At 52.3% G+C, this 27,090-nt stretch overlaps 1 protein-coding gene across 1 annotated transcript in view; it reads right to left on the bottom strand.

Annotated features, from left to right (window-relative positions):
* Positions 1-26,879, bottom strand: part of LOC101686154 (epididymis-specific alpha-mannosidase) — a 31,523-nt gene extending 4,644 nt beyond the window's left edge. The window contains 15 exon segments of the mRNA XM_045077177.1: positions 1,277-1,469; positions 1,547-1,657; positions 2,769-3,021; positions 3,583-3,774; positions 7,411-7,685; positions 9,280-9,413; positions 9,601-9,739; positions 10,654-10,844; positions 12,163-12,361; positions 13,661-13,860; positions 15,246-15,357; positions 16,125-16,297; positions 19,079-19,184; positions 24,802-24,948; positions 26,742-26,879. Coding sequence (XP_044933112.1) covers positions 1,277-1,469; positions 1,547-1,657; positions 2,769-3,021; positions 3,583-3,774; positions 7,411-7,685; positions 9,280-9,413; positions 9,601-9,739; positions 10,654-10,844; positions 12,163-12,361; positions 13,661-13,860; positions 15,246-15,357; positions 16,125-16,297; positions 19,079-19,184; positions 24,802-24,948; positions 26,742-26,879 — 2,563 coding nt within the window.
* Between the last annotated feature and the right edge of the window lie 211 nt (positions 26,880-27,090).

Here is a 27,090-nt window from a genome sequence, read left to right as displayed (position 1 = left end):
CACAGGGGTGATGGGGTTTGTTCCAGACCCCAGGGCAGGTTCATGCAGAGCCCTGATTTCAGTGCAAGCTGTGGGATGCCAGCTCCTCCCTTGTTTTGTCATTAATGGCCCCCTGCTCAGAAGGCACCTCAGCCCCCTCCTCCTTCCAGGAAAAGCCCTTTTAGCTCTGGGCTCCAGCTGGGGCATCACCTCCTTGCAGTCCCCAGGCCATAGTGATTGGTCCAAGTTCATACCACAAATTCCTCTCTGCACCAGTCAGAAGCTTTCCCTGGAATTGTTGTACTTAAGCCTGGGACGATTGTGCTCATTTCTTTTGCTGAGGTTGGGAGAGAGGAAGTGGGACAGAGAATATCAAGCAGGCCCCTCTACAGTCCAGGGGCCTAATGCAGGGCTCGATCCCATAAGCCAGAGATCATGAACTGAACTGAAATCAGGTGTTGGCTGCCTACCAACTGATTCACCCAGGTGACTCTAGGTGTTTCATTCGTTTAATGATGTTCCAAAAGTACCATCTCTAAACATGATTATTATTTATTTTCCCCATTTTCAATTATTTTCATACAGGTACAGCCTGTTTTAAGTCAGTAGTGGTCTGAGTGGAGGGAATTCATGAGCTTTGCAGATCAGACCGTGGACAGGAATCTCCCTCACCTGGTGACAGCATACCAAGAAGTCAAATAAAACAAATATTCTAATGTTGATCTTCTAGGTGTGAAGCCATATATTGGCTCCCTTTGAATATGTCATATTCAGAAAGAAAAAAAGGGTCACCTGGGTGGCTCAGTTTGTTAAAGTCTTCGCTTTCGGCTCAGGTCATGATCCCAGGGTACTGGGATCGAGACCCATGTCAGGCTCTCTGCTCTGCAGGGAGCCTGCTTCCCTCTCTTTCTCTGCCTGACTCCCTGCCTTCTTGCGATCTCTTTGTCTGTCAAATAAATAAATAAAATCTTTTAAAAGAAGGAAAGAAAGAAAGAAAAAAGAAAGAAGAAAGAAAGAAAGAAAGAAAGAAAGAAAGGCATCAGAGCAAAAATGAAGGAAACTCAGGGAAAAGGCAGAAGGTGGAATGGGTGTGTCTCAGAAATGCTCCCACCACCTATATGAACTTAAGTGAACCCTGAACCTCTTTGCCCAAGTTCGTCTACACCTTATATGAGGACTTTGGATCAGAGACCCTGAACTCCCTTGTGCCCAACGTTGTCCAGATCAGGGGTGGTCCACACCCCTCCCCAGGTCTACCCGGCCAGGTGGGCTCATTCTGGTATGAACACTCCCTTACCATTCAGCTCTCTTAACAGCACTACGGGTCTGTGCTGCAGCGCCAGCCCACTCCTCTGGCGCAGGCCGGTGGTGAGTGGCCGGGGTCCTAGCAGGAGCCAGAGCACGGGGTGGACAACAGAGGTGTCGTTCAGTGTGAGGTCATAATCCAGAGCCCAGTCAAAGTTGTTCCTCAGCCGGCGATGGAGCATGACCTGCAGGGGAAAGCTGTCTGACAGGGCCCCCTCCCACCAGCTTCCACCCTGGGTGGCCAAGAGGGCCCACTTCCTACCTCCACCTGGCCGTTCCCTTGGCTGGAGATGCCATGTGCCTGCTCAGACAGCAGCACCAGCCTGCTTTGGCTGTCCTCGATGAAGGCGGACTGAACCATGGGGTAGTAATTCTGTGCACACAAACACGGCCAGACTGGTGTCAGGGCAAAGTACGGGCAGGACTGCTGGTCAAGGTCCCCCTCGGGCCACCCCTGCCTGTCCCCCACATGGGCACAACAACTGCTCAGGGTGCAGCAGGAAGACTATGGTAGAGGCTCTGACCACAGAGCCCAACAAACTGTCATTCACATACAGATGCACTGCTTCCTGCCCATCTGAGCTGGGAACGGAGTTTCCTCATCGGGACCTCAATTTCCCCACCCATACAACAAGCTCACGACCCAATGTGCACATTTCTATGCGAGTGATGAGGGGGTGCATGGGGCTCATGTGCTATGGATGCAGGGCCGAGGGTTACTACAGAGACAAAGGACTGAGTCTGGTCTGGGGCAGCAGCCACACTCCCCACGCTCTGTGCTCTGCTGGAACAACTGTCCTGGAAGGACCCAAAAGGACGGTCAGGAGCCCCTGCATAGCATGGGAGAGTGAGCAAGCAGGGATGAAGGGACCAGAACTCAGAAGCAAAGTAGGGTGGGGACATAGCCCACTGGGTCCCCCGGGTGGAGTAAGGACTAATGATTACTGGGGTCACAGGAGACCCCCACCGTGGGCTTCACCTCGATTGATCCCGCTGACCCTCCCAGCCCTGGGGACCAAGGTTATTCCTTTCATTGGGGCAGTGGGGAGCCATAGGAAGGCCAACCCCCTTGCCCAGAGCTAGAGCCCTGGGATGGGGGAGCTGATGTGTGGCTTCGGACCACACTCATCACTTCGAACGAGCTGCCAGGCAGTGTCTCTGCTGCAGCACCTGACGGGGATCAGGCCCTCTAAGCCTTTGACCAGCATCAGCTCAGAAATTTCAAAACAACTCCCCCAAGGAGATTTCTGATCTACACAAAGGAAACCGAGGCACAGACAGGGACAGGGACGGCCCAGTGTCTGTGGTGGCACCAGATTTAAGACACCAGGGGTGACCCGAGACGGGGTCCTCCACCCCCAGCAGCACAGGTGGGCAAGGGGCTCACAGGTGGTGCTGGAACGGGCTTCTTGCTCTGGCCTTCTGGAAAAGGGCCATCAGGGCCACCCCATGGGTACAGGTCCAGCAGGCATCCTAGGGCCTACCCGAGCGATGCTGTTGGTCGCGTGTTCCCGGAAGACTCTCTGCTGCATCTGGAAACCGTTGCTGTCCGAGTAGAGGATTTGCTGGTTGTGGAGACTGGTGCTGGTCCTCAGGACGGCCTCACGGTTCAGCTCCAAGGGGCCCACCTGGTACTCCTGCTCGATGCGACGGCAGAGCAGCTCCCCACCATGGCCGACCGGCACGTGGGCGAGCCGGGAGTAGACGGCATATGTGTGGTTCCGGTCTCTCTCCTTCCTGGAGAGTTGGGACTCAGTGGGTCAGGCTCTGGAACTCTGCAGATGTCCCTCCTCCTTCCCCTTCATCCGTCTCTCCGTCCCTTCCTCGCTTCCTCCCCATTTGTCTTCCTTTCTTCTTTCCTTCTTTCCTCTCTTCCTTCTTCCTTCCTTCCTGTTTCCATGACCCCTTCTCTCCCTCCCCCCTTCTTGCAGTGAGGCAGAGAGTCAGGAGCCATCCTAGGCAATAAATATAATGGGAAGAGCCTGGTCCCTGATAATACAGAGCTTGGGTGGGTGCTGACCTGGATGGCTTAGTTCTGTGCTGTCACATGGCTTCCTTGTGGGTTCCTGGACCAACTCTGACCTTGGACACCCCCCACAAGGTACAGCATGTGCAATGAGGCCAGGATACCCCAGTCCGGAGCAATCACGTCTGCATCAAGATCCCATTGAGAAGAAGCTGGTATAAGGAACACACATGGATCCTGACTCCCTCCAAGAACGAGCTGGCATCAGGAACACACATGGACCCTGACTCCCTCGTAACCCGACCAAGTGCACCAAGGGAGCCCCAGCGCACCTGTAGAAGAACTGCCGGATCTCCGTCATGAGCTTTCCTGCCACAATCTTCATCCCCACACTTTTCCATGGGCGCTTTGCACTCTCAGTGGGTGTAAACACAAAGTTATCAGATATAGGGCCATATTTCAAATTACCGTTGACATGGTACTCCATGAACTCCTGGGTCACCCGCACTGTGCTGTTACTCTCTCTGCAGAGACAGGAAAGGGAAAGCAGTATTCTCTTCATGCACGTGTGTCCCAAGCATTGTCCTTGTCATCTGGGAACTGGTGAACAGCCTTCTATGCAGACACCCACCTCCATAAGAAGCAGAGTAAAGAGACCTCAGCAGAACCTCGATGACAATCACGAGGCCGCTTGGTGACACCTATGCATGTGGTTCAGATAACGTCCGTGAGACACCCTCTCCCCTGAGCCAAGTGGCCTTAGATCCTTCCATGTGCCAGGGGGACCCCATGCAGGAGGGCGACAGAGGCTGTATAACAGGACCCCGAGAGCGTAAGCAGAGGGTATTGAAGCTGCCCAGAGGAAACGTCCCCTGGAGGTGGTGCCTGGTCATCAGGCAGCCAGCAGGGCCACCCCACACCTTTCAGAGGAACCCCAAGGAGCACAAACAAGGACTTCGTCATGCAGACCCCCAGGCACCCAGATGTAAAGAGCCAGCACCTTCGCTCACTTCGCCGCCTCCTCCTGACTCCCGAGGGCAGGGAATATGAACCCACCTCACTCCCGAGGCCCGCGAGACTGGGAGCCCTAATCCCTGGCATAGGATCTCATGTCTGGAAAGAGCCCAAGCAGGACTCGGGTTCTGTTCCAACTGCACGATCTGGGCTCATCCCATTCGGTTCAGATACTGGGGTTGGGACAGAGGGTGGGGGAAGAATGGGCAGAAACTCAGAGCCCTGTAGACACATGGATGGTGTAGACATGTGTATGGATTGTACCTCTATGTGTGGTCAAGGCACAGTCACGTACTGGGATCGGGGCATGGGTCTGCGGGTACAGAACATAAAGAAGTGTCCCTTCCACACCCATTTGGGGGATTTCTGTGCTATTGTGTTGGGCATGGACGGGAAGGCAGGGGGTCATCTGAGAAGGGTCCCTCTGGCCCCTCTGAAGAGGCCAGAAAAGGTTCTGCTCATTAGTCTGGCCCAAACCCTTTCCCTTCTGGCTGCAGGCTGTCCATGCCCCACTCCCTGCATCAGCTCTGCTGGGTGTTGTCAGGGAGAGACTGGAGGAGTAAAGCATGCTCCATCTGCGGTGGGAATAACACTGAGCCTGAGGGGGGACGAGGCGCTCATGCCCATGGCAGCATAGACAGACCTTGGACACACGATGCTAGGGGGAGGAAACCCACCCCACACGGCTGCATGGAGTTCATCCCCTGGTATGAAATGTCCAATTTAGACAAATCCAGAGACAGAGAAGAGTCACAGGGGCCATGACTGATGATGCTCACATGAGCATTGAGTTTCCTAACCCCACAGACAGGGAACATTTCCATGGCTGAGCTGCATGGTCAGCAAATTCTACCCAAGGTGCTGTCCTGTGACAAAGAAGGTCCCTCCACCCAACCTTGCCTGGGGTGGTCTCTGCACATGGTGGCTGCCCCCTCGGGCCCTGCACAGGAGGGTCCTGCCATGGAACAGCTGTCCCCTCATCTGTGCCCATGAATTCTCTGGCCCTTCCAGTCCTCAGTCCCGGCTCCAGGTGCCTCCTGCCCACCAAGACTCCTCTGATCCACTGCTCTCCAATTCCACAGCTCCTTCTCTCTGTGACCAGTGGTCAGGCACTGGGCCATTGATTTACCCCAGAGGGGATTTCAGGGACCCATAAGTAGCACCCAGTTCTCACCCAGCCAAAAGGAACAGAGACAGATGGGGGTGAAGGGATGGTCAGCAGGCCAAGAGTGTACTATTGGACATGCTGAGTAAAGGGTCATGGCTAAAGATGAGGCCTTCATGAATTGCACACAGTGAAGGCGAGGTGGGGCTGGCCCAGCAAGAGCTGTCTAGTTGGGCATCAGGCCTGACTGGACAAGCATCCCAAGGCCAGCCTGGGGACTCTGCTCTGACCAGGGAGGCTCAGAAGTTGCCTGGCCGCCCCGGGTTCTACTGCTCTCCTCATCCTCCCCTCCCCACCCAAGGGGGCTGCAGTCACTTCCTTCTACCTGCCACACCCTCTCTCCAGGAGATCTTTAGCATGATGAAGGGCATAGCTCTGCTGGGGTCCCCCTGCAGGGAACTTCTTAGTGCTGTAGGCTCTAGAGCTGTGCACAGCTGCCCTCAGGGTGATCGCCAGGTACCACTCACCTCACACCCATACTCCTCTCTCCTTTTTCTTTCCCTCACTCACTTTCTGCCAGCTACTCCTCCCAGACTTCCTGTTCTTCCTGCATTTCCAATCCTGTTGGGAGGTCACATCAGGAAATGTAGTTGGGGTAGAACGACAACTATCTGGGATGTGACCTGGGGATGGACAGGGCTGGCCCCAAAACACTTGGGAGGCTTTTTCCTGGAGGTCACCTGCTTTCTCTGCTGTCAACAACTAGTTGCTGAATGAATGGATGTGTGGATGGATGGTTGGATGGATGAATGGATGAAAGGGAAGATAAACATACAGGGATAGATCAAATGATAATTGGATAGATATATGTGTGTAGGCATGAATGAGTGGGTGAGTAGGTCAATATATGGATAGATTGGAGGGTATGTGGATGGATGGATAGATGGATGTGTGGTTGGGTATGTAGGCAGGTAGATATATGAATGGATGGAAGGCGAGGGAATGGATGGGTGGGTGGTTGAGTGAGTGGATGGTGGATGGTTGTGTGGTTGGGTAAATATATAGACGACTGTGAGTATAATGGACGGATGAAAGGATGGGTGGTTGGGTGTATGGATGGATGGAGGAAGGGTGGATCTGAGGGTGTGAGAAGGTAGCTTATAGGTGGTTGGGTGCTTTGGTGTGTGGATATAAAATAATACTTGTGGGAGTTAGTGAATGGATGGGTGGTTGGTTAGTTGAATAAATGGATGAACAATAAGGATAGTGTATGGAAAGATGGATGGATGGATGGATGGATGGTTGGATGTTAGAGTGAGGTGATGGATGGATGGGTGGATAGAAGGTTAAAGAAGAAGGTTAGTGGGTGTATGGATAGATGGATGGAATGATGGATGGATGGAATGATGGATGCATGCATGCATGCATGCACAGATGAATATATAGACTAGTGGTTGGATGAGTGGATGGATGGAGGATGGATGGATGAGAAGGTGTATGAAAGTGATAGATGGGTCACTGCATGGGTAGTTTGATGTGTGGATACATGGATGGTTGTGGGGGTGGTCGGGTTGTTGGATACATGGATGAACAAGAAGGATGGTGGTTGGATGGATGGGTGGATGGGGGAATGGATGGATGAGTAGATGGATGAGTAGATGGATGGGTGAATGGAAGGGTGAGCGGATGGATGGGTATAAAATGGGTAAGTAGACGGATGCATAAGTGGTTGTTGGGTGGGTGGATAGTTATATGTTTCTCTAAATTTAAGATAGTGAGTAAAGTGAATATTATATATTCTCTTTGAGTGAGGTTTCACATCCACTTTGTGGATCAACAACCCTGGAATGATAAAATTCATGCAGGGTTTTCCTGTAGTGGTCTAGTTTCACAGTTGCAGAAATAAAGCTGATAACACAGGAAGGGCCTTCACCACCTTCTGATGATTCCTCTAGCAGGTGAGGACACAGACAGGTGGGGGAATGATAAGTCCAGGTCTCAGCACACACTTCTGTCTGAGTCAGCAATGGCTGTGCCTCACCTCTCCAAGATGCTGTGCATGAGGTTAGTGTCAGCGTCCAGGAACACAGTGTAACAGTCATTCTCCACAGAAATTAGGTGCCTACCCCCTGGACCGGCTTGTGTCTCTGGCTTGCGGGCAAAGTTGGAGGTTTTAGCCAGACTGGCACCCAACTGCTTGGTGTCTTTTTGAGTCCCCTGGTCACGCCTGATACTATAGTGTCGGTAACTGAGGCCCGGGATTGTGGTCAGCACATGCAAGTCATAAGCAGTTTGCCTCTCTTTTGATTCTTGGATCTGCAAGGCCAAGAGAAGAAAACAAAATGGTGAGTATCAGGGCAGGAGGACCCTCAGTGTCCTCACTCTACTGTGACTTGCACACCTCCTGGATAGGGTGCTCGCTACCCTCAGACAGCAGGGTCTTTCCATCATTGGACTGTGCTGAGTTCCCTTCAGGCATCCTCCCTGCTCACAAGGACCCTGCCTCAGCCCCCACCTGCCTCCCCAGCCTCCCTCACTCCTCAGACTCCAGCATCAGACGCTGCCCTCACTTCCAAGCACCCCTGCTGTTTCTTACCTCAGAGCCTTTGCTCATGCTATTACCCCTTCCTGGAGAGCCTTCTCTCGAAGTCCCTTATTTCACACCCTCCAGTTTCCCCAGGGGAGGTTTTTCTGTTCACCCCACCATCTTCCCCTTCCCCTGTCACCTGACATCCAGGGAGGAGGGATGGAGAATGACACTGGGCACACTCAGCCAAGTCCCTTACTCTCCAGGGGAAGCATGCAGCATCTGAGCCCCCAAGGGAAGCTCGGGAGCCCTATCAGTAACACCAGGATGGCTGCACACACCATCCCACCCAGGCTTTGTGAGACATACATATCCTGTCCCTGCCCCCCTTCCAGCTCTGTCAATCTTCCTCATCGGAACACAACCATCTGTCACATTTCACACATTCTTATTTTGTCTCCTGCCTGTTCCCCAGAGTGAGAATATGAGTCCTCTATGGACAGGGACTTCATGGGCTTGGTTATTAAGGAAGCCTGGAACCTAGGCCAGGGCCTGACACACAAGTGTCCAAAATATTTGTTGAGTGCATTTACTCAGAGTGGTGTTGCGTTTGGGTGAAGAAGGGGGTGCTAGGGGTTGGGTCTGCTGAAACCAACACCATCCCATCTCCCTGCCCAGGTCAGATGACTCCTCATCCTTCTGCATCAACTAAGGTCCACTACCCTCGCTCCCCAGGTCATCACTCCATACCACACATGTCCTTTAAGTGTCTGACCCGCCCATTCCCCATGGGTGATGCTGCTGTCCAGGACCAGAATGTGCCTCCGGGAGTGTTTGCTGAGTGGCTGATGTCAGCACCTCCTGCACGTCCACAGGGAAACCCTGGCACTGGGGGACAGGCAGGGTCCCTGGGCCCCTCGGCTGGCTCCAGGCAGTGGAAGGAAATGAGGACAGACCACACACAAGCTGGTGTCTGGGTGTGCGGACACAGGCAGCTGGGCCAGCCTAGAGCACCAGCGTCTCCACAAGTCTGAAGACTCCTGAGGGCCTGTCCACAGAAAGTGGATGTTTACATGAGAACACAAATATGCCCCATGTCGAGGGCGTGAGGAGAAGCCTCCCAAGCAGGGCAGGCCACCCAGGAGACCCTCCAGGGAGGGGATAGTGCTGGGACTTCTGGGCACTTTAGATGCTCACAGACCAGTGAGAGTCCCCTGGTAGATCCCACTGACCTTACTGGATAAGGGTCCCAAAATGTGTCCTCTAGGTGTGGCCCCCCATGGTCATGTGTTCATGTGAACTGCTTCCATTTCTGGAAGTGCCATACTGGAACAGGTGTCAGCAGCAGCAAGTGTGCCATTCTGCACGCTGTCAGGGCCATACCTGTGCAGCCACCGGCTGGCCAGACTCATCTGTGACGCTGACCCTGGAGAAGCCCACAGTCAGGGTAACAAGGGTGGTGACCGTCCAGGCCAGGGGGTTGTAGACCACGGCAACGTGTCCCCTAGCTTCTGAGTCTGCACACAGAAAACCGCCCTTACCAGCAGGCCCCATACTCTGCTCAGGGCTCTGTGTCATGTCCCCAGGAAGAGGAAAGTGGAAGGGATCACGCAAGGTTCAGGCCGCATAAGGGATGTGGTTACATAAGGGATGTCAGAGACCCCTCTCAGACATGCAGGGCCATCCCACAGGGACCTCACTTACCTGAGTATGCCGGGGTCCTGTCCTGGACAATGGAGACCATCAGTTTGTGCACACCCTGCATCCCTGACCTCAGATTCTTCACATACATGTCTCTCACCTTGGGGGTCTCAGTCCCAGTGATGGCATGATGGTGCTGCACCTGCATCCCAACCAGAGTGGGGGAAACTCTGGATCGGGCCTGCCTCTGCAGACCACCTCCTGGGGGCTGGCATTCCTTTCCCGTTCACCAGGTGCTAGTGGAGCAGATGAGAGTCCCTACCACATTCCAGACTAGGAAACTGAGGCCCCAAGACTGACGACCTTACAGAAACCCACCGAGTCCCCTAGCTTGGGCAGAAAACAGACATCTGCAAGGCACCTGCCCCAGCTTCATCTCCGCTGTGCAGTCTGCCTGTGAGTGCCACTGGGACGCTCCAGGCACCCTCCATTCTCTGTACTGAAGTGGGTGTGGGATGAGCTTGTGTTCCTCAAAGGGAGACTGAGGCCCCACCAGCTAAAGCCACGGATCTCACCCACTCCGATGGACTCAAGTCTATCCACTCCACCCCCAACACAGTGTCATATTCTGTCAGTTTTCCCATCTGTACAGTGGGGACACATGGAGACAGAGAGTTGGGAACAACTTGCTGTGGGGTAGCCACCGTGCCAAGCAGCTTATGTACATTCTCACATTCAGTTGCCCCACCATCCAGGGGTGGGCATGAGCTTCTCAGTGTACAGGGAGGGAATTAGGGCTCAGAGAGGAAAGTCCTGAGCCTGAGGACACACAGTGGAGTGGGACTGAATCCATGCAGGACTGTAGAACACTAATGCTGCTTCTCTTTGCCCTTTGCCCTCTGGGTAAATTTGGCTAAAGCTTACTGAAGCCATGAGCTGAAGGCTATCAGAGCCTGGTTCTAACCTTGGCCCAGGGTCCACCTGCACCTGTCATGAGACCACAGGCCACCTCAGTGTTCTTTTCTGAAACATGGACCTTTAGTGACCAGGGACTGGGAAAGTGCACTGACCAGAAGGTTTCCAACCTGATCGTGTTGCTGAGAGGGGTGCCATTACCTCAGAGACAGCCCAGCGGAGCTGCTGAAGCTGCTTCAGGGCCCAGTCCAGGTCCAGGTGCTGGTGGGGGACCGGCCACACAGAGCGTGTGAACATGGACTCCCCAGCATACAACAGAGCACTGGCTCGCCTGGCCAGCCCCTTGAGCCTGCTGCGGGATGAGTAGAAGCCGGTCCAGGCCTGATGTGGACCTGGAGAGAAGGGCTGGCAGTTGGCTTGAGTCTTCCTGGCCTGGGGACTTCCTGAGACCAAGTCCCAGGAGAGCTGAGGAAGCTGGGGCCTGGGCTCCGGCTCTGCCTGGGTCACCTATGAGGGCAGCCAAAGACTCCTGCTCCAGCTAGGCCAGGAATGGTCCAGGGATTCCAGGGAGGGGCTTGGGTAAGTGTGAGTATGTAGGTGGCCTGGACCAGGCCTGGGATAGGGAACCAGAGAGCCCAGGGTGGACCTGGGAAACCTGGATCAGCCCATGAGCCTAGGGCCTGGATAGGAGAGCAAGATGGGAGCCAAGTTGGCAGCATCCAGCTGACATAGGCCCTGAGCGCTGGCATGTGACTCGGCGGCAATGGGGAGTCCGAGATAAGCCTGCAATCACTGGGGATCCACTGGCCACCCAGGGAGGTGGGATCGGGGAGAGCTGAGGGATCCCGTGTCTGCTGTGTGGACCTGCACATAGGGAATGACTCCTGACTAAGACTGGGTGGGAGGAGGGGGGCTGGGTGCCTCCTGGCAGCATGGCTGGATCCCACAGGTGGTTGACTGTCCCTCTTGTTCTTGCCTTCTGCCTTCTCCCAGGCTGGGGAGTGTCTCCATTCCCTGACCTTCTCCCACATGACCTGAACTCACCAGGAAGGGTAGCCCTGTGATCTGGGGAAAGGCTACAGGCTGTGTATGCTGTCCACAGCTGTCCACGGCTCCTCCAGCAGGCTGAGTGTCCTGGTCAGGCAGGACCTAGCTCTAAATCCCCAGTGACTCAGAGCAGGGACCAGGGATCACCGCACCTGTCCACTCTCCACACAAACATTGTCTCTCCTGGAGGGTTGCACCAAATCAAGCCCCTTCAGAACACCTGCAGGACATTGCCCTATCTCCTCCCTCCTCGGTGTAGCCCCGCCCACTTCAGCATAGCCGCGCCCACACTCACGTAGCCTCCCCTACCTGGACTGTAACCACGCCCACAAGGAGGTAGTTACACGTGAACTGCAAGTGTAACCCCGCCCACATCAATCTGCCCCTCCCACCTCAACTGTAACCATGCTCACAGCCTTGTAGCCCTCCTGGGTGAAGGAGGCCAAGGCCTTGTGGATGTGGAAATAGGAAGCTATGGAGCCCTTCTGTGAGTGTAGTGTCAATCCTAGGATAGCTAGGTGGGACAGGGTGTGGGGGCGGGTGTGGGGAACAGGGGCCATCTCGGCCCCAGTGACCCTCAAAAGCTCCATCAGCACGGCAGAGCAGACTCGGTGGGCACCCTCCCCAGCACCAGATCTGCATCCAACCTGCACGGGGTCATACCTGAGGAATAAGGCAGGAAGTCTTGGTGTTCACGCACGTGCCAGGTGACATTGGTAGCTTGCAATGCACCGAAGTATTTGGCCAGCGTGGCGTACTCAACAGAGATGCCGAGTTTGGGTGTATTACTGTTGATGAATTCCAGCAGAGGGTCCATGTTTTCGAACTGCAGCGAGGCATTGAAGAACTGCTTGTCACACCCCTGCATGCAGGGACATAGCGCAAAACCTTGGAATTCCTCTGCAGAGCCCAGCCCAGGCAGAACCCAGCCCAGCCCTCATCATCCCCATCAGGGGCCCTCCTGGCTCCCTGGCAGAACCTCCAACCAGCTCCCCAGGGGCATCCCTGCACCCACTTACCTTCCTTCCTCCCTTCTGTCCTGTCTTACTTCCTTCCTTCTTTCCTTCCTCTTTACTTTTTTCACTTTAAAATCTTGTTAGTTTTAAATCATACTGTACATTACATCTCCAGAGCATATTTCTTGTATAACTGGAAGTCTGCACCTTCAACCACCTTGCCCAGAGCCTCCTCCCTCACCCCTTAACTCCAGAGACTGCAAAACTTATCTCTTCATCTATGCTTGATGACTTTAGTATCACATTAAATGAGATCATGCAATATTGGAATTCTCTGTCTGACTTATTTCTCCCCAGGGCCTTTTTAAAAGATCTACAGTATTACTATCCATCAATATCATTAATTATAACACCTGACAATTATGAATAACAGGGATAACAGCTATCGCCCTCAATTACAGACCTTCTGTGCCCCTTTCCACAAGCAGTCAAGATGTAAGAAGACAGGCTAGGGAGTGCCCTGCTGGGGTCTGAGCATGAATCCCCATCCTAGCTGCCCCTCATTGTGGCTGTGCAGCCTCAAGACGATGCCTTGACCTCTCTGGTTCTCAGGTCCCTCATTTCCAAAATGGGATACCGGCCATGCCTGCATCCTAGGCCCATGAGGCATAGTAAGTGGATGAGACAAATATATCACATGGAAGTTGCCTGTGCCCTGGGGGTGCTCCACAAAAGAGAGCTCTGCATGGGATGGTGAGGAGGAGGACGTCCATGTCTAACACTGTCATGGGGCATGTCTCCTGTCAGCCCTAGATCAAGCCTGTGAGGCAGGACCTGTCATGATTCCTACTTCAGAGACAAGGAAACTGAGACCCACGAGGTAAGGCACACAATGACGGATCAGGGGGCCAGGATTCCAGCCTAGGCCTCACATCCCAACACTGAGATGAAAAGATGAGGAGGAAGGAACTGAGGGGAGTTGGCAGCTGGCATGGGCCAGGGGCTGTATTTCCGGTGGGAGAAGCTGGGGGAGGTGTTGGGAGGAGCTGTTGGAAGGGGTGAGGCCATGTGGTGTACAGGGAAGAGACAATGGCCCAGGGCTGATTATGGCAGCCCGGCCTGGCCCCTGAAGAGCCTGGTTGGGTGAGACTGGACAGGAGTCCAAAGCTGTGTTGGGGACACTAGGGTGTGGGACCCCGCCTTACCCAGGGCCAGAGGAGATGTGATGTCTGGAACCAGGCAGCCCGTTCTTTCACATTGTCCACAAGAAGATCTACATAGTACTTCATGTTGTTCCAAGTGATGGGTGCAGACTTGGGTTGAAATAGCCTATTGGAGGGAGGCTCCGGGAAGACAGCAGAGCCGTCCCAGTAAAAGCCTTCCCTGCAGGGGTGTAAAGGGTTAGCTGATTCCACCTTGAGAAGAGAGGAAGCTTGGGGTCCAGAAGGTCAGGCAGGGTGCAGCTGGACCCAGGCAGCTCAGGGAGTGCAGACCACCACTCAGGCCTCCATCTCCCAGTATTTTTTTTTAATCTTTTATTTATTTCAGAGAAAGAGTGAGCCAGAGAGCAAAACCAGGGAAGAGGCAGAGGGAGAAAGAGATGCAGACTCCCCACTGAGCAGGGAGCCTGCTATGAGGCTCCATCCCAGGACCAAGGGATCATGACCTAATCTGAAAGCAGATGCTTCACCAACTGAGCCACCCAGATGCCCTCCTTCTCCCACCTGTGTGATGAGCAGCTCAGTGCTGTCCCACAAGAGCACTGCGGAACAATGGGGCTCAAACACACATGTCATGGTTGACCAGCTGTGTATCTTGAACGCGGCCCCTTCCCTGGACCCACACTGCCTCATTCAACACATGGAGCCCACAGTCCGTGCCTCCCAACTTCCACCCCTGGGGATCTCATGGGATTCCTTTCATTACGGGATTCTCAGGGCCAATAAGATGACCATCAGACCTGGGTCTAAGGCCCCAAGTGGGGTGAGGCAAGAGAGGCACTGTGTCCCAGGGTGAATGGTAAAGGAGTGCTGAGTCTCCGTATGGGACATAGAGATAAGTTAGTGTCCTATTTCAAAACTCAGACTTAATGCAAAGCAAATTGTCATGAACAGAAGCCCAACATTTCTCTAAGGACAAGGGCAGGATTCTGGATTTTCCCTCTTGCCTCAGGCTCCAGTTTAGTCCACATGGCAGAGAACCCAAGATCGACCCTGTGGGTCGACGCCCCCATTAGGGTCCTCCCTGCCTTACTCTGGGCTGCACAAGGTAACATAGGGTGGACCCTGGAAGCCACCAGGAGCCGCCATTTAGATCCTCTCAGCCTGTCTCCTCATCCATAAAATGTCCTGATGGTTGTCATGAAGGATAAAGGAAAGACATCAGTAGACAACACTGGGCTCAGGCCTGGCACAGAGCGGAGCCTGACAAACAGGAATGATCGGTCCTGAAGTCCGTGTCTGGCATCCTTCTCGCCATCTGCCCTTCACCTTGCCTGCTAATCTCTCCTGTTCCAGGACCGGCAAGCCTGTTGCCCACAGCCTCCCAGGTACAAAGGGCCAGAGCGGGTTGAACCCAGGGCCTCCCACCCGAAGAGCTCCAACGATGTGGAGACCCTTGGAGCTGGCCACCCAAACCACCCAGACCCCGACACAGCTGACCACGGGCCAGTGTTGAGCGGCCCTGCCCCGGTTTCTCCTTCTGTAAGCTGGAGAGCTCAGAGCATCTGCCGAGGGGGTGGATGAAGAGTGGGCAGTGTCTGTGGTAATACAGGGAGGGTGCTTAGAACACGGGCTGCCCCAGGAGGTGCTCACGAGCAGTAGCTGTACTGGTCCAAGACGTGTGTGAAGATTTCCTGCTTAGCCGCCAGGGATGGGGACCCTCGCCACACGAACTGTAGACCCTGAAATCCCCAAGAAAACAGAATGAAAGCCCAGGGACAACACAGCTGCCCTGGTTCCACCAGCCCCACCTGGGCCTCCCTCCAGGTTTCAGGACTCCATCCCCTCTGCGGGGTCCTCTCAACTCCCTCGGACCACCCACAGCTTCATATGGTGGTAGAAACTGCCCTCCAGAAGGAGCCAGCCTGCTCCTGCACCCTTCCACCTCCAGCACCACTGTCTCTGCCAAGGCCCGCTAGAGAAGCTCATTCTGGCTCTGCTTAACTACCTCCTGGCACAGGGAGCTGCCCGCCTCTCACAAAGCCTGCAGTCTGTTGTTATTGCCCTCATGGTTAGAACCCGGTCTGGGTCACAAAGGACGGAGAAATCCTGCTTCTATTAAGTACTAGCCAGCGGGATGCTGGAACCACACGCATGTTCCCTGATTCTTCTGTGCCTCAGTTTCTGCGTGGGGGAAATGGGGAGGCCCCACCCAGGCCCAAGCAGCACAGAGTCAGCTGCGGGAGAAGTGGACCAATGTGGGAAGGGAACTCCATGCACGACATGGCCTGTGGTGGGGCTCAGGACGACGTTGCTTCTCTCACCCACTAGAACCCAAGTCCACCTTCATCTGCTGCTGCCCGTGGCAGCCTGCATTTGTCTCAGACCACTCTTGCCTGAGTCATGCTGGAGAGAATACTCGTTCCTGCAGGGGCATGGGAGCAGGCCCTGCACACAGAGGGAAGAAGGCAGCGACCAGAGGCAGCAGTGCATGTGGCTAATGACTCACTTGGTTTTTCTGCATGGCACCCTTCAGGTCATAGTCGATCCGGGAGATGACGTGGGCATGGAAGCCCGCCAGGGCAAATAGGGTGGGGGTCGTAGCAGAGGCGCCAAAGGGGTCGACTTGCCAGGAGAACTGTGGCCGGATCCCAAAGGTTTCATATAAGAACCCGTGTCCTTCTGCAAAGAGAGCACCGCCTTGCTGGTGACAGGAGGGGGCCCCTTGCCACCTGCTCACTCCGGGTCCCTGCCTTTCCATGGGGCTAGAGTGTCATCTGGGGCTGGGCTGCAGGAGATCCTAACACAGAGGAGGCCACACCAGGATTCCCTGATGTTTCCTTCACTCGTCCATGACGTTAGAGTCACCACATGGGCCTGAGCCATTCCAGAGGACCCCAGGCCTGTTGGACAGAGCCATGAACAGAGCAGAGGCCAGGCCAAGTCAGGAGAGAGGAGTGCTGCCAGATGTCAGTGGCTGAGAAGGTCGGGGTCTGAGGCACCCGGGAGGGCATGAGGACGAGCCAGGGTGTACGGACCTGGCATGGGATTTCAGGCCCTCAGAGACAGCAGGGGGAGGAGGCAGAGGGTGATCAAGAAGCAGAGGAGACCAGGAGGGAACAGCAGAGGTGAGGAAAGATCTGGAGATTGTGGGTCAGGAATTATGAGGGAGTGGACAATAGCATCTCAGGAGAGAGGGCAGGTAGTACAAAGAAGAGCCCTCTCTATAGACAGGGAGCCAGAGCCAGGCAGACCTGATTGCTGCCTGTTCAGTATCCCCTTTTCCTGCACTTAGAGAATCCTCACTTTGTTCAGGGGGTGCCATCCCCACCCCAAAGGATGAATTGCCATTGGTCTCAGCTGCTCGTGGCGAGTTCATTCCCCTCTGGCAGATACTTGTTTTCTCAGCCTGGTTGGAAGCCAGAGTTGGTCATGGACCCCAGTTGGAGCCAAAAAGATGTGTGCCTTAAGCTTGGTTTGCTTTGGGGAAGATTTCCCACCTTCATTAAAAACAGCAAGTCAGATTGGCTGAAGGAGAGAAGTGAGCTGGGAGAAGTCGGAGGGGGAGACGAACCATGAGAGACTGTGTACTCTGAGAAACAAACTGAGGGCTTGGGAAGGGAGGGGTGGGGGATTGGGATAGCCTGGTGGTGGGTATTAAGGAGGGCACGTATTGCATGGAGCACTGGGTGTGGTGCATAAACAATGAATCTTGGAACACGGGGGAAAAAATTAAGTTAAAAAAAAAAAAGCCAGGGGCACCTGGGTGGCTCAGTGGGTTAAAGCCTCTGCCTTCGGCTCAGGTCTTGATCCCCAAGTTCAGGGATCGAGTCCCACATAGGGCTATCTGCTCAGTAAGGAGCCTGCTGCCTCCTTCTCTCTCTCTCTCTCTACTTGTGATCACTGTCTGTCAAATAAATAAATAAAACCTTAAAAAAAAAAAAGACTCAAGTCGCTGCTCCTCAGGTTCCTGGCCCTCTAGCCCAAAGCACCCCCAAGCCCCAAATGAAGAGGTGATTACTGAAGGAAACTGCTAATTATCCCATGGACCGGGGTCCTCCTACTTCTTCTAGTCTCAGAAGCCCACCCTACCTGTCAGCTTCAGCAGCTGCAGAGTCCCTAGGCTAGACCCCGCCTTCCAAGATACGTGGCTCTCCCTGACCAATGGGCTGTGAGCTCAGTGTTGGAGGCCATTCCCCAGCATCTCTTGAGGGCCCTTCGGGTCACGTGACTGCATCCTGACCAATGAGACAGGAGAAGGACATTTGGCCTACATCCCATAGTATCCCTGCAGGCCAAAGACAAACTGGGAGTAGGGGTTTGGGGCCTCACCGAGAGCTAGTGGTAGATAATCCCTGGACCGGAGGGGCCCGGATGGTCACAGGTGTGTCCCCTCCTCCTGGCCAGACCTTTCACTTCTCTGCACTGCAGTGGTGGCGCCCAGGAGCCTGATCCATGACATGCTCTCCCACTCGGGATGCAGTGGGTGTGCAGCTCTCGCTCAGGGACCTGCCCTCATCTCACCTCTGTGGGGGGTCCCAGCTGGGGAGCTGCCCCTCAGCGAGTGGAAGGACGGGGCGGCGGCCACGTTCAGCTTTCCCTGGTCACTGAGTGCTGCGGGCAGGTCCCTCTCCCTCCAGAGAAGTGTCAGGTCTCAGACTAAGGTGGGGGTGGGCGGCCCTCAAGGGCAGGGTTACGGGGGCCCCCTCCATTCCCTCCCTCCCCGGCGGGCAGCCTGCAGGGGCCTGTCATGGCAAAGAGACACCTCAGAGCGAGGAGGAGGGCCCGTGCCTCTGCCCACTGATGTGCTAGAGGACAGGTGGTGATGACAGGGTAGGTGGCGGCGGTTGGGTGGGGTGCGGATGGGGCGGTGCGTTCAGGACGCTGGTGGTAATGACATTGGAAGTGATGATGGTGGTCATCATGATGGTGACACAGGTGGTATACATGGTGCTGTGGCTGTCAGTGTGGATGGGGAGAGGATGTCAATGCAGGTGGTGGCCTGAGTAACAGAGGCAGAGAGGGGGGCCTCACTGATGCAGGTGGTGTTGTGTGTACTGGTGGGAATGAGGGGGATGGCATCTAACCCTCACTGTTTATCTCCTGGGAGCCACGGGCTCCACTTCATGTGCCCCAAGGAATTGTCCCAATTTGATCTAATTTGATCCTCACAAGGGACCTCCCAATTTGGTCCCTCACAGGTGAGGGAGGCTGTGCCGTCAAACTCCTTTGGGCCATGAGGAAAGGGAGGCCCAGGGAGGGGATGTCCCTTGCCCAGGGTCCTGGGGCTGGGAATGCACAGACACAGGATAGATCCAGGTCATCTGGTCTTGAGACCACGCACTCACGTGGCCGCAGTGTCCTGCTCAGAGGGAAAGACCGGTCCAGAGCTGGGGTTCAGGAACCCAGTCCTAGTGTGTTTGGAGGCCCCAGGATAACCTGAGGTGGGGAAGGGGTCCTAACCTGTGAGCTGCAGAATCTGGTCATCAAAGTGGGTCACAGCCTCATCATGCATGACCTGGCCCCCGATGACAAACTCCAGGCGTCTTGTGGCCAGGAGATGGCGGACCTTGGTGACAAGGAGAGAGAACAAAGCCAGGTTAAAACCCCAAGTTGGGCTGGGTCTGTGGGGACATGACTCCGGTGTCTCATGGTGCCTTCCCCCACACCCATATATGCATTCATTCTGCAAGAGCAGCAGGTCAGACCTGCCTCCCAACACCCACACCAGCACCTGGCCCATGGTTGCTACTTGATCTGTGTTACCTCCACCTGAAACTACCTGTAGCTCTGTCTCTACTTGTCTCTACCGCCATATCTACCTCTGTATCTACCTCCTTGTCTACCTTTTCCTCTGTCTCCATGTCTGTATCTATATCTGTTAAATTGTCACTGCTGGAATAACTTCAGATGTATCAAAAACTTGCAAAAATTGTGCAAACAGTTCCTGTGGATCCCTTCCCTGTTTTGTTCGCTGTGAACTTTCTTTATCTATTTGCCATAGAGCTCCCATATCTCCTTATAATCTGGTACAGTTTTCTCTAAGCCATTCAGAAGTACCAGTTGGACATAGAATACCTGCTCCCTATTCCCTCACTGTGTGTTTTGTCAGGACAGAGTAATTATAGCCATAGTACAATTCTCAAAATTAGGACACTTACCATTAATGCAACACTGTAGCTAATCCAGACTTCATCCAAATGTTTCCAGTTGTTCAATGAATGCCCTGTTACTGGTATGGGGCTCAGTCCAGAATGGGGCCCAGCCTCCCCTGTCATGTCTCGTCATTGTCCTGTATACCCAACACTTCTTCAACCCCTATGTCCTCTTGCTCGGCTTGATCATTTTGGGGATTACAGGCCAGGCATGTTGGAGAGTGTCCTCCTGCTTGTGTTGCCTCATGACTGGCTGGTATTTTTTATAAACCCTTTAAACTTTAAATTCAATTAATTAACATATTATGTATTATTAGTTTCAGAGGTAGAGGTCAATGATTCATCAATGTTATAAAACACCCAGTGCTCATTACATCACATGCCCTTCTTAATGCCCATCAACCCATTTACCCATTCCCCACACGTCCTCACCTGAGCAACCCTCACTCAGCTGGTTTCCTATGATTAAGAGTCTTTCATGGTTTGTCTTCTTCTCTGATTTTGTCTTGTTTTATTTTTTTCCTCTCTTCCCCATGATTCTCTGTTTTGTGTCTTAAATCCCACATATGAGTGAGATCATATGATAATTGTCTTTCTCTGACTGATTTATTTCTCTTAGTGTATTATCCTCTAGCTCCACCCACATCATTGCAAATGGCAAGATTTCATTTTTGATGGCTAAGTAGTATTCCATTGTGTGTGTGTGTGTGTGTGTGTGTGTGTGTGTGTGTGTGTATACACCACATCTTCTTTATCCATGCATCTATTGATGGACATCTAGGTTCTTTCCATAGTTTAACTGTTGTGGACATTGCTGCTATAAACATTAGGGTGCACATGCCCCTTTTGATCACTACATTTGTATCTTTAGGGTAAATTCCTAGTAGTGTCAGTTCTGGGTCATAAGGTAGCTCTATTTTCAACTTTTTGAGGAACCTCCATACTGTTTTCCAGAGTGGCTGCACCAGCTTACATTCCCACCAACAGTGTAGGAGGGTTCCCCTCATCAACACTGTTCCCCTCATCAACATCTGTTGTTTCCTGTCTTATTAATTTTAGCCATTCTGACTGGTGTGAGGTGGTATCTCACTGTGGTTTTGATTTGTATTTCCTGATATCAAGTGATGTTAAGCACTTTTTCATGCGTATTGGCCATTTTTATGTCTCCTTTGGAGAAATATCTGTTCACGTCTTCTGCCCATTTCTTGATTGGATTATTTGTTCTTTGGTTTTGAGTATGATACGTTCAATATAGATTTTGAATGCTAGCCTTTATCTGATATGTCATGCAAATATCATCTCTCATTCTCTCAGTTGTCTTTTGGTTTTTCTGACTGTATCCTTTGCTGTACAAAAGCTTTTTGTCTTTAAAAAAAAAAAAAACTTTTGTCTTGACGATATACCAATAGTTCATTTGTGCCTTTGCTTTCCTTGCCTTTGGAGACATGTCTCCCAAGAAGTTGACATGGGTGAGATTGCAGAAGTTGCTGCCTGTGTTCTCTTTTGATGGGTTCCTGTCTCACATTTAGAGCTTTCATCTATTTTGAGTCCATTTAGACGGACTCAAAAGTATGGCGTAAGGGAATGGTCCAGTTTCGTTCTTCTGCATATGGCTATCCAATGTTCCCAACACCATTTACTAAAGAGACTATCTTTTTCCCTTGGATGTTCTTTCCTGCTTTGTTAAAGTTTAGTTGACCATAGAATTGAGGGTTCATTTCTAGGCTCTCTATTTTGCTGCATTGATCTATGTGCCTGTTTTTGTGCAAGTACCATACTGTCTTGATGATTACACCCTGTAATAGCGCTTAAAGTCTGGAATTGTGATGCCACCAGCCTCATAGAATGAGTCCAAAAGTTTTCCTTCCATTTCTATTTTTTGAAACACCTTTAGAAGAACAGGTATTAATTGTTCTTTAAATGTTTGGTAGAATTCCCCCAGAAAGCCATTCAATCCTGGACTGTTGTTTATCGGGAGATTTTTGATGGCTGCTTCAATTTCCTTGCCAGTTATGGGTCTGTTCGAGTTTTCTGTTTCTTCCTGTTTCAGTTCTGGTAGTTCATATGTTTCTAGAAATGCATCCATTTCTTCCTGATTGCCTAATTTGTTGGTGTATAGTTGTTCATAATATGTTCTTAGAATTGTATTTCTTTGGTGTTGGTTGTGATCTCTTTTGTTAATGATTTTATTTATTTGGGTCTTTTCTCTTTTCTTTTTGGTGTGTCTGGCCAGGGATTTATCAATCTTAATTCTTTCAGAGAATCATCTCCTAGTTTCCTTGATCTGTTCTACTGTTATTTTGGCTTCTAGTTCATTGATTTCTGTTCTAATCTTTATTAATTCTCTCTTGCTGGGTTTGGGCTTTATTTGGTGTTCTTTCTCCAGCCCCTTTAGGTGTAAGGTTAGCTTCTCTATTTGACAACTTTCTTGTGCCTGGAGAAAGGTCTGTAGTGTTATATACTCCCCTCTTAGGACTGCCTTTGTTGCATCTCAAAGTTTTTGTTTTTGCTTTTGTTTCTAAATATTTTATTTATTTATTTGACAGAGACAGAGAAAGCAAGAAAGAGGATATACAAACAGAGATACTGGGAGAGGGAGAAGCAGACTCCCACAGAGGAGGGAGTCTGATTTGCGGCTCTGTCTCAGGACCCTGGGTTCATGACCTGAGTCAAAGGCAGATGCTTAATGTCTGAGCCTCCCAGGTGCTCTGCATCTCAAAGGTTTTGAACAGTTGTGTTTTCATGTTCATTTGTTTCCATGAATTTTTTAAAATTCTTCTTTAATTTCTTGGTTGACCCATGCATTCTTTGCTAGGATGCTCTTTACCCTCCATGTTTTTTTAATTCTTTCCTTCTCCTCTCCATCTCCCCACGTCTTCCATGTTATTCCTTATGCTCCACAAATAAGCAAAACCATATGATAATTGACTCTCTCTTCTTGACTTATTTCACTCAGCATAATCTCTTCCAGTCCCGTCCATGTTGATACAAAACTTGGGTATTCCTTCCAAATTTCCTCTTGAGAGTGAGTTCCTGTTTCAAAGCATTGTGGTCTGAACATTCACAGGGAATTATTCCATTCTTTTGGTACCAGTTGAGACCAGATTTGTGACCCTGTATGTGATCTATTCTAGAGATTGTTCCAGGTGCAGTTCAGAAGAATGTGTATTCTCTTGCTTTAGGATGGAAGTCTCAGAATGTATCTGTAAAGCTCCTCTGATCCAGTGGGTCATTCAAGGACCTTGTTTCCTTGCTAATCTTAGATGACCTGTCCATTGTAGTGAGGGAGGTGTTCAAGTTGCCTAAGATTACAGTATTATTATCTATGTGTTTCCTTAATTTTGTTTTAATTTGTTTATATAATTAGCAGCTCCCATGTTTGGGGTATAAATATTTACAATGGTTAGATCTTATTAGACAGACACTTTAATTAAAATATAGTGTCCTTCCTCATCTCTTATTTCAGTCTTTGGTTTAATATATAATTTGTTGGATATAAGGATTGCCATCCCAGCTTTCTTTTGATGTCCGTTAGCATAATAAATGGCTTTCCACCCTCTCACTTTCAATCTGGAGATGACTTACAGTCTAAAATGAGTCTCTTGCACACAGCATATCAATGGGTCTTGCTTTTTTGGCTGATAAGTATTTTTTAAATAAATGAAAGAATGGAGGGATGGGCAGTAAGGAGAGACAGTTAGTGGTGGTGAGTCCAGTGCATTCTTTGGATACTGTAGTTTCCATTTGCTTTCAGGACTATCAGGGTCCTGATATGATTATGATTACTGAATCATTGAATTATTGAATTATTGAATCACTGAATTATTGAATATTATATTATGAATATATGATTATTCACTCCAAGATGATTGAATGGGCTCCTGCTGCATACTGTTTTACACGAGCACCTACCACATCCCAGGCACTTTTCAGACACTGGGGGTTCATAGGAGCAAGTAGAGAAAAGTCCCTGCTTCCAGGGAGCCATGCCATGAGTGGTCTGCCCAGGATTCTGCTGGGTCACATCCCTCCTCAAGGATAAGGAGAGACATTTGGGTTTGGGATGTCTCCATAGAGGGCAGCCCACCCCTGGACACCATGAGAGACCCATTTCACTCAGACCTGCCAGGCTCAGTGTCCCACCCATCCAGTATCAGCTCTGTTTCCATGGGCCATTCACCTACCCTCTCTGAACCAGGACCGTCTGTGCAGCATGGAGTAACTATCCCCACCATACACCCTGTTGGGAGGACGTGGTGATATGGACCATAAAAAGTAGAAGCCAGCTCCTGGCACTTGGCCAGCGCCCACACCATGCAAGTTTCCTTCTTATGACTCCACAAGGTGCAGGTTCAAGACACCCCTCAAGTGGGATCCAGTGAAGTCTTCCCTTCACCTTCTCAGCTTTGCCACTTGGGCAAGTCTCTCACCTCTCTGTCAATGACCATTCTAGAGGAAGGTGAATGTCAGGGAGGGGACCAGGTCCACAGTGTCCTCCCAGGTTCACACATCCTGCATTCATCAGAACCCAGCAGACCTGAGGAGGGGGAGGTCACTCCCATTCACACAGGCAGGACCTATAGCTCACAGAATGCACCTCTGCCTGAGGCTGGAATGAATCCCAGGTTGGCCCACCTCTAGGAGACTGGCTTCCCAGGGCCTCTCTAACCCTGCACCCCATGATGCCTTCTGTGACCCACTTTAAATGCAGGCACTGGGGCACCCTGGGCAGGGTGGCCAGCTGCAAGCCACAGGGCCATGCAGATGGTAGATGAAATGGGAGGTGGGGTCCAAAGAGACCCCATTCCACACAAGATGAGTGCAGGGCTGACTTGTTAGAATGCCATTTCACACCAACAGGCACAAAAACAGATAAAACCAAACCCATCCTTTGGGCTGGGCTGAGCACAAACCAGAGCTGAACAAGTCATGTGTGCACCTGGCCTGAGAGTTCAGACCACAGAGCCCCAGACACAGGGCTTCCCTGCCTGGGCATCCCTCCCTCCCAGAAGCCCCTGCAGACAGCAATACCTGGTGTTTCTGCCTGTCCGAGGCGATGCCATCCCACCACAGCCGGAAGTACTCCTGCTCCACGGCGATAAAGCAGCGATGCTCCTGGAGCATGAGCTCCTGCACCACGGAGGTATACACGTTGGATGCATAGGCCTGTAGGCTTTCCTGTGGAGGGGGCACCCCATCACACCAGTCCCTATGGATGATCCCGGAGGCTTGGCCCCATGGATCCAGGACTACAATCCCCATGACACAGGGTCCCTGGACCCTACAACTCCCTTCGGGCATCTGCCCTGGGCTCTTTTTCTCTTCCTCCTTTGCCACTCCAACAGAGACCCACGGGGACTGCTCTGTGCTGGACACACAGTGCCAGCTGGCCCTGAGACAGTGGTATGACTTTCCCGCCTCTGATGAGATCCTGCTGTTCTAGGGAGAGAGGTGATGTTCCAGACCATGACACAGGATGTGTCCAGGGGACAGAGACAGCTTCCCCAAGGGGCAGGGTAGCTGGCCCTGAGGGTGCAGTAGGGAGGCATCCCAGTGAAGTCATAGGGTGACAGGGAGGAGGTCCAGGGACCCCATAGGGCCTGCCTGGGCTGAGATGAGAGGCACTGATGTTGAGAACTGAGATGGAGAGGAGCCACTCCTGGCCCCACGAGTAGTCATGGGCATCTCCTGACCTGCCTCCCCCAGGCTAGAGGCTCCTCGGGACTAGCCATAGCTGCTTCCTATATGTGTCTTCAGGCTGGCACAAGGTGGTGTCCAGAGGGGCTCCTTAATGAAATGTAAAGATCCCTGGCAGGGAGGCCTCAGAAAGAGGGGTCATTCCTGCATTCCCTCTTGCAAAACCCCAACGCTTTCCGGGCTTCAGTTTTCTCTTCTGTAACTGAGGGCACCAAGCATGCTTCCCCACCATTCAGCAATCTCCACAGGCAGCAGAGTGTCCCCCCAGACGCTGTCCAGTGTGTCCCAGAACTGGACTCCACACGCCTCCCCCAGCATCAGATTCTCTTGCTGAGTCTCTCTCCAGCTGCCCCTCAAAAATGTCCTCAGAAAAGTTACTGTATCCTTAATCCCAGAGAGTGTTTGTTCTCTTCTGGGTTTCCTTCCTGTTCCCACAAAAGAGCTGGAGGTGGCCTGGGTGATAATATGCAGTCACCTGACCCAGGATCTTGAGCAAATCTTGGTCTCTTCCTGATCCTTTTCCTGCCTTCGTTCCTTCTTGCATGCATTCATTCCTGTACTTCTTCATACCTGCATTCATTCAGTCCTGTGTTCATTCATTCATTCATTCGTTTGTTCATTCCCCCATTCATTCACTCACTCAGCAATAGCTGGTGCACCTCTTCTGTCTGTCAGGGTGGTGAGAACATGCCAGGAAATATAACGTAAGAAGCCCTTGGCCTGTGAAGCTAGCTTTCTGGTAGGGACAAGGGACCGACACCAAGCCCCCTCCAAATGTGCATGGAAGGGAGGAGGGAAGGGAATAAGGGCACACACAGGGATGCCAGGAAGGCCCCACCAGAAAATGTTTTTTGTGGAGCCACACACAGGTTGGGGGGCTCTAGGACAAGCCAGCTTGTTGGAGGAAGGTCTTCTGGGAAGAGGGAACAGCTCATGCGAAGGGTCGGAGACCTGTACCATCCTACAGAAGGGGGACATGGGGCTCAGAACGGGAATAGAGCCCACCCGTGGTGTCCCAGTCATGGACTGCGACCATGGCCTGAGTCAGGCCCATGTATCTTCACCTGACTATCCCTTGCATGGATGGGGAAACTGAGGCCATAGATGGAGCCAAGCAGCCCAAGTGAGCCTCCCTGGTCTCCAGCAGAGTCAGGTCATAACCTGGCTGCCTTGAGGTTGTCAGCCAACACCAGGCTTCAAATCCACCCTGGGATCTGGCAGGGAAAAGGAAGTTGATCTCCAGGGGTTCTGGGGGATGGTGAATGGGCACCTACCTGCACAGTGTAGATCCAGCCCACATCCATGTGACTGTGGGGAACCATGAAGACCCTGATGGGCTCCATGGGCTGGGCCACCAGGAACCGCAGTACCACCAGCTGTGTGAGAATGGGAAGCCAGCCAGGCAGCCCCATCCCAGTGGCTGGTGGGCAAGGGCTACTGCTGGCCATCACTTGCTGTCCACTGGTGACTGGCCCCGTAGCAGAGAACAGTGCTCCCGACCCATGGGGATGTGGGGACAGGAGCAGGAGGAGTGGCACTCGCAGCAGTGTTGTCACCTGAGCCAGAAGAGGGGGTGGCCCTTGGACATCACTATTTGGTGCTCCGCCCCCATCACCAGTGTCT

Source organism: Mustela putorius, unplaced genomic scaffold (assembly GCF_011764305.1).
Source record: "Mustela putorius furo isolate JIRA1106 unplaced genomic scaffold, ASM1176430v1.1 tig00000083_pilon_pilon_pilon, whole genome shotgun sequence".
Taxonomy (NCBI): domain Eukaryota; kingdom Metazoa; phylum Chordata; class Mammalia; order Carnivora; family Mustelidae; genus Mustela; species Mustela putorius.
This window is presented reverse-complemented; position numbering and strand designations above follow the sequence as displayed.